The sequence below is a fragment of the Phacochoerus africanus genome, chromosome 14, assembly GCF_016906955.1.
Source record: "Phacochoerus africanus isolate WHEZ1 chromosome 14, ROS_Pafr_v1, whole genome shotgun sequence".
Taxonomy (NCBI): domain Eukaryota; kingdom Metazoa; phylum Chordata; class Mammalia; order Artiodactyla; family Suidae; genus Phacochoerus; species Phacochoerus africanus.
In genome coordinates, this window is record NC_062557.1 from 21194376 (window position 1) to 21200690 (window position 6315).

Sequence of the window (6315 nt, forward strand, 5' to 3'; positions counted from 1 at the left end):
CGGCTCCAGCCCCACTTTTGTTTCCAACAGACAATGGGCTGCTGAGAGGCCCTCGTGCCCAGGCCAGGCTCCTGCCGGGGGAGGGGGCCCACGGATGAGATCTGTGTGTCCGGCCTGAGCCGCAGGCCCTGGGCGGCTGGTATGGCAGCAAATTACATGGCTGGGGGTTTGGCTCTGACTTCAAGGGCCAGGGACCCAGCCCCCCTTTGAGCGTGGCTATAAAGGGCTGCCCGGGGTCTCTGTCCAGACCAGATCCTCCAACCCGACTTGTGGACACCATGGCCACCACGACCAGCATCCGCCAGTTCTCAACCTCCGGCTCCGTCAAGGGCCTGTGTGTGCCCGGCGGGGGTTTCTCTCGGGTCTCCTCCATCCGCGTTGGGGGCGCCTGCCGGGCCCCCAGCCTCCTGGGAGCCGGTACCTGCGGCAACATGTCCATGGCCTCGTCCCGCTTCTCCGCGGGGTTGGGGGGTGGCTACAGCGGGGGCTACACCTGCAGCCTGGGGGGGGGCTTCGGCTCCAGCTTTGGCGTGGCCGACGCCCTGCTGGGGGGCAGCGAGAAGGAGACCATGCAGAACCTCAACGACCGCCTGGCCTCCTACCTGGACAAGGTGCGCGCCCTGGAGGAGGCCAACGCCGACCTGGAGGTGAAGATCCACGACTGGTACAAGAAGCAGGGCCCCGGGCCTGCCTGCGACTACAGCCCTTACTTCAAGACCATCGAGGACCTGCGGAGCAAGGTGGGAGCAGCCGGGCCTCTGTCCTTGGTACCTGCTTCTGACTCACGCCGTCTCAGCTTTGGACCTGGCAGACGTTTCTTCTCCCTGCTACGTCTCCATCCTTCCTTCATTCATTCCTTCACTCTCTCCCTCGCTCTGGATCACAGCCCTGTGCCCGCCACTGGTCCAAGTCCTGGAGGACCTCCCATACCGGGTGGCTGTTTGGAGCGCCTCCTTCTGGGCGAGGGCGTTTGGGGTGGGTGATGGGGGCGTGGGCAGGGAAGGCTTCAGAACCTTGAGGGCAGCAGAAGGCCTTCCGGGTATGGAGATTAGCATGGGCCCAGGTGGCTGCTGGAGGATGAGGCTGGATGTCTCCTTTTCATGATCCCATTCCCCTCTGAATTCTCTCCACTCCCTCGCCTGCCTCACCTCCTCCAGGCAGTCCTCCTTGAATGGATGGCACTTGGCTTTTATCCTCAGATCTCGGGGTCCCTTCTACACTTTGAGGTTCCACCTGTGCTTTGCTCACTGTGCTGATTTCACTGAGTCTGACATGTTCTCACAGCTGCTTTGGTTGTGGGTCCTTCTTACTCCTTCTATGATGGTCCCTCTGGGGGTCCCTAAGGGCAGAGGCTATCTCTCCTTGCAGACTGAGGCAGGAGACCCTGGGGAAAGGAGCTATGTTTTCTTCTTCTTCTTCTTTTTTTTTGTCTTTTTGCCTTTTTTTCTAGGGCCGCTCCCGTGGCATATGGAGGTTCCCAGGCTAGGGGCCGAATCGGAGCTGTAGCCACCGGCCTACGCCAGAGCCACAGCAACGTGGGATCCAAGCCGCGTCTGCAACCTACACCACAGCTCATGGCAATGCCGGATCGTCAACCCACTGAGCAAGGGCAGGGATCGAACCCGCAACCTCATGGTTCCTACTTGGATTCGTTAACCACTGCGCCACGACGGGAACTCCCAGAGCTATGTCTTCTCACTCAGACTGGAAGCACACAAGGGGAGGATTTTCTCTGACTTAATCTGCTGGAGGAGACAACACACACACACACACACACACACCACACACTCCTGACCTTTAGGGACATGACCTTAGCATTCTGTAAACGTGGCACCTGGGTCTTTTGCACAGGCCTTGCCCCTGGAGGTTCCTACAGGGCTGCAGCCTTCTGAGGCAGGTGAGAGGTCAAAGAGGTGCGAGAGCCAAGGGCTTGGGAAGCGCTGGGTCTGGGATTGGCTGGCCGGGGGTCAGGTCTGCTCGGTTTCCTGGTGGAGAACCAGGCCCCTGTGAGGGGGTGTGACTGCTCCTGCCAGGGATCCGCGCCAGGAAGGGAATTCCTGCAATTGCCCCCTGGAAACAGAGCTGCTGGGAGTGCCAGATCAGATACTGGGCTTGGTCCGGGCAGCAGGGAGCCCAGGGGAGCCCTGGTGAGTCAGTGGGCTGAGCTCTGGGGTCAGCCAGCTCCTCTCCACCAACCCTGAGAGCCCAGTGCACCAGGCCTCTGAGTCACTGGCCCTTGGGGTTTTTTGTGGCTGGCCTCTCTGGGTCCAATCAGCCTCCAGTGCAGGGAGATGGGTGAGGGGTGGGTCCAGATGGTCCCCCTGAGGCCCTGGGGCTGGTAACAAACTGGCCTTGGGCTCAGTCTGGAACCCGAGCTTTGCCCAGCATCACGTCTCAGAACCTAGGGCCCCAGATGGGCTCTGAGGCCCAGGATGTGTTTATTGCTTTTGCCTGCTGGGTGCTGCCCCCTCTTAACATCTACTCTTTAGCCTTCAAGACTTAAAAAATTCCCAGTTCTCCCCACCTCCACCCACACCTCCTCTCTGTTTCTTCTGGGCAGTGCGGAGGGGCCTTGCCCTCCTCCCATCCCCATGGCCCTTGAGTGGAGCCTCTCTCAGGCGTTTCTCACAACAACAACAATGGCAGCAATAATAGTAACCAACCCTCTGCTCCTTCCAGAGCCCCTCCCTTCCCTGTTATCGTTTAAACCTCCCGGGTGTCCCTGGGGGAAACGAAAACTTTGCCCTGTGTTTGAGGTGGAGCTGCTCATAACCTTATTCATTCATTAATTCATCATTTAATTAAACTAATGTTTCCTGGGGGCTGACTCTGGCCAGGTACCGTGCCTGGGGCTGGGAATGCCAAAGAGAAGGAGACAGGCCCGGCCTTGTTCCTTTGGAGCTCAGAGTCCAGTGGAGGAGGGAAAAAAAAAAACAAACAACACAAAAAAAGTCATGGAAAAAAATTGTACTTGGAATTTCTGTTGTGGCTCAGCAGTAACTAACCCAACTAGTATCCATGAGGATGAGGGTTCGATCCCTGGCCTCTCTCAGTAGGTTAAGGATCTGGCGTTGCTGTGGCATAGGTTGGTCGCTGCAGCTCTGATTTAACCCCTAGCCTGGGAATTTCTATTCGCGGCAGGTGTGACCCTAAAAAGAGAAAAAAAAAATCATGCATGGGAGAAGTACTGTCTAAAAGACATGGGCCAAGGGAAGCTATGACAGGGAGGAAGGACCCAGATAATCCAAGAGGGCTTCCTGGAGGAGGGGGCAACTGAGCTTAAAATTGTCTCTTTGGGCAAATTCACCCAAAGTGGTGAATTTCTTTGGGGAAGATGGAGTGAGGGTCCGGCAGCTTGGGCAGTGACTCCCATGGCAGGAGAGGGGTGCCCCATGGCTTCTGCTCCTGGCGTTATGGTTATGGGAGCCTGGGTAGGGTGCCCCCACCCCTCGTGAGCCCCCCATAGGGAGCTGGGAGGAGACCATAGGGATCCTGGATCCCCTCACTCTGGCCCACTCTCCAAAGCGCTGCAAGAGGGCTGTTGCGAGGCCTTCCTGGGGCTGCTGGGGGTGCTTGCTCACCAAGCCCGCCATGTCCCCCAGATCCTGGCAGCCACCATCGACAATGCCAACTTGGTGCTGCAGATCGATAACGCCCGCCTGGCAGCAGATGACTTCCGCACCAAGTGAGTCTGGGCCTCAGGGGCGCCTCGGGGGCTGGTGGGGGTCCGGCTCTGCCTCCCACAGGCACCCCATGGCTCATGCTTCCCTGCTCCCTGCCTCCCCACCCCCCACCAGGTATGAGACGGAGCTGAACCTGCGCATGAGCGTGGAGGCCGATATCAACGGGCTGCGCAGGGTGCTGGACGAGCTGACCCTGGCCAGAGCCGACCTGGAGATGCAGATCGAGAACCTCAAGGAGGAGCTGGCCTACCTCCGAAAGAACCACGAGGAGGTGAGGCCGGCTCAGGGGTACAGGACAAACTCGCCTGGGATTAAGCACGGCTGGGACCTCCACATCTGCCTGGGCCAGGGCTGTGCTCTCCATCCAGTTCCCACTTCTGGTGGGATCTGGCTGTGACCCTGGGAGACCCCCAGAGGGCCCTGGGTGAGGCCTTGGGGGACCCTGTTCCCACAAAGATACTTTTCTTGTCCCTCGAGGTGCAGTCTACCGGGTGGTGACAGTTAACTATCTAATGGGCGCATCCGTCTAAGAACATGCGTGCTAATTATTATAATTAATGGTAATAGCGCCAGTCATAACAGCAAGGAGCACCTGCCCAGCACGTTACAAGTGAATCGCAGCGATTATCTCAGCTGATACTGACAGTATCACTGGGAGAAAGGAGCAAGTCAGCCTTTGACCAAGGAGGAAACGGAGATTCAGAGAGGTCAAGGAGTTTACGCAAGGCTGCACAGGGGCTGTCTGAGCCATATCCACATCCAGCTCCGGCTCCATCCCTCTGCTGCGTTTCCCGCCTCCCAGGGGCCCCAAGGCTCCACCCAAGGATGGACACCCAAGACCCTGCAGGGGCACCGAGCCTGTGGCTTCCTTCCCATCGGACCTCTGGGCTGGCCTGATCTGAGTTCCTCCCTGAGGTTGTCTGAGCAGCAGGAGTCCAGAAAGTGTCTCTACTTGGCTTTGAGGCTGGTTATGGGGATTGTACCCATCTCCCCAGCAGATTCGCATTTCCTGGTGAGGTCTGACTCCCCAGGATGGACGTGGGGCCGCTTTCCCCCGCCTGTACTGCATGGTTGGGGGGGGGCAAGGGGGTGGGGCTCATCCCCCACCGTGACGGGGGAGCTGCCATTCTCCTGCCCTGGGCACGTATCCCGACTGGGCAGAGTCCACCTCCCCGAGTGTGTTTGGGGAGATTGTCAACATCCGCAGCCCTGCACGTTTGAGACGTGACCACATCTGCCTCCATTTTCAAGGGTTGGAGCACTTGGCGTGTCTGCGTCTGTCTGTCTGTCCTCTGCACCCATCTCCCCGAGGAGGTAAAGGCAGCCCCAGGGACCCTCTCCAGGATGGCCCTGGGTGACCTTCTGATCCCCTCTTTGCCCAGGAAATGAATGCCCTGCGAGGCCAGGTGGGTGGGGACGTCAACGTGGAGATGGACGCCGCCCCCGGCGTGGACCTGAGCCGCATCCTGAACGAGATGCGCGACCAGTACGAGAAGATCGCCGAGAAGAACCGCAAGGATGCCGAGGACTGGTTCTTCAGCAAGGTGGGTGGCCAGCGTGAGCAGGTGTGCACACATGTGCATGCCTGGGCTGGGTGCTGAGCAGGGGCTGGAAAACTCGCAGATCCAAAGGATTCCCAGCTGGAAAGACCTTTGGAAACCAGTCAGACCAACCCCCCACGATCTGGGGGAGATGGGGAGGCTCGGAGAGGCCTCACACTCATACAACCCTTCACTGTGGCCTGGGGAGCAGATCCAGGTCTCCTGACGGCACTAGGGATTCTCAGCCTGGGCATTCATAGGTAGGCATGTGTTTGGATCTGCATGTCCTCAGTAAGCAGGCACTGTGCACCCGCAGCGCCCAGTGACAGGCACGCAAAGAGTAAAACCCGGGGCCTGCCCTTGAGCCGCGCTTGCAGCCCAGTAATGAAGCAAATGCTCGCAGAACTAGCTGAATTCTGCAAGTTCCAGTATTGGACACAGAGGCTGTCTGTGTGCAGGTGGGCTCAGGGCCGGCCCCCCCCCCAGAGACTGTGGGTGGGCAGGTCTGGGTCCCACCTCTGCAAACCTTCTCAAGCCCCCTGGGGTCCACCTTGCCTTCCAGACGGAGGAGCTGAACCGCGAGGTGGCCACCAACACCGAGGCCCTGCAGAGCAGCCGTACGGAGATCACGGAGCTGCGGCGGTCGGTGCAGAACCTGGAGATCGAGCTGCAGTCCCAGCTCAGCATGGTAGGGTCTCCGCCCCTCCCTGCCCTGTACTCATCACCCAGGGTGGCCCCCACCTCGTGGACCCCCACTCAGAGAACCATTGTCTCCCTGCCCCACCACGCTGGCAGCACTCAGGCTGCTCCCCCTTAGGGAAGGGTCCCAGCTCGGTCTCACCGGCCACCTACACCTTGGTTCACAGAAAGCATCGCTGGAGGGCAGCCTGGCGGAGACTGAGGCGCGCTACGGGGCTCAGCTGGCCCAGCTGCAGGGGCTCATCAGCAGCATCGAGCAGCAGCTGTGCGAGCTGCGCTGTGACATGGAGCGCCAGAACCACGAGTACCAGGTGCTGCTGGACGTGAAGACGCGGCTGGAGCAGGAGATCGCCACCTACCGCCGCCTGCTGGAGGGCGAGGATGCCCAGTGA

The 6315-nt window shown here is 59.6% G+C and overlaps 1 protein-coding gene across 1 annotated transcript; it reads left to right on the plus strand.

Moving 5' to 3' along the window:
• The first annotated feature begins 263 nt into the window (after window positions 1–263).
• Window positions 264–6315, plus strand: LOC125114212 (keratin, type I cytoskeletal 42). The gene is made up of 6 exons (XM_047757382.1): window positions 264–740; window positions 3603–3685; window positions 3798–3954; window positions 5066–5227; window positions 5787–5912; window positions 6091–6315. The coding sequence occupies exons 1-6, from the start codon at window positions 279–281 to the stop codon at window positions 6313–6315; spliced, it is 1215 nt and encodes a 404-aa protein (XP_047613338.1). The 5' UTR covers window positions 264–278.

Bases quoted from the DNA above. Each gene is read 5' to 3' on its own strand.
- LOC125114212 (XM_047757382.1), top strand. From the start codon at position 279: ATGGCCACCACGACCAGCATCCGCCAGTTCTCAACCTCCGGCTCCGTC. The intron at 741-3,602 runs GTGGGAGCAGCC...CATGTCCCCCAG, and splicing joins TCGAGGACCTGCGGAGCAAG to ATCCTGGCAGCCACCATCGA. The intron at 3,955-5,065 runs GTGAGGCCGGCT...CTCTTTGCCCAG, and splicing joins TCCGAAAGAACCACGAGGAG to GAAATGAATGCCCTGCGAGG.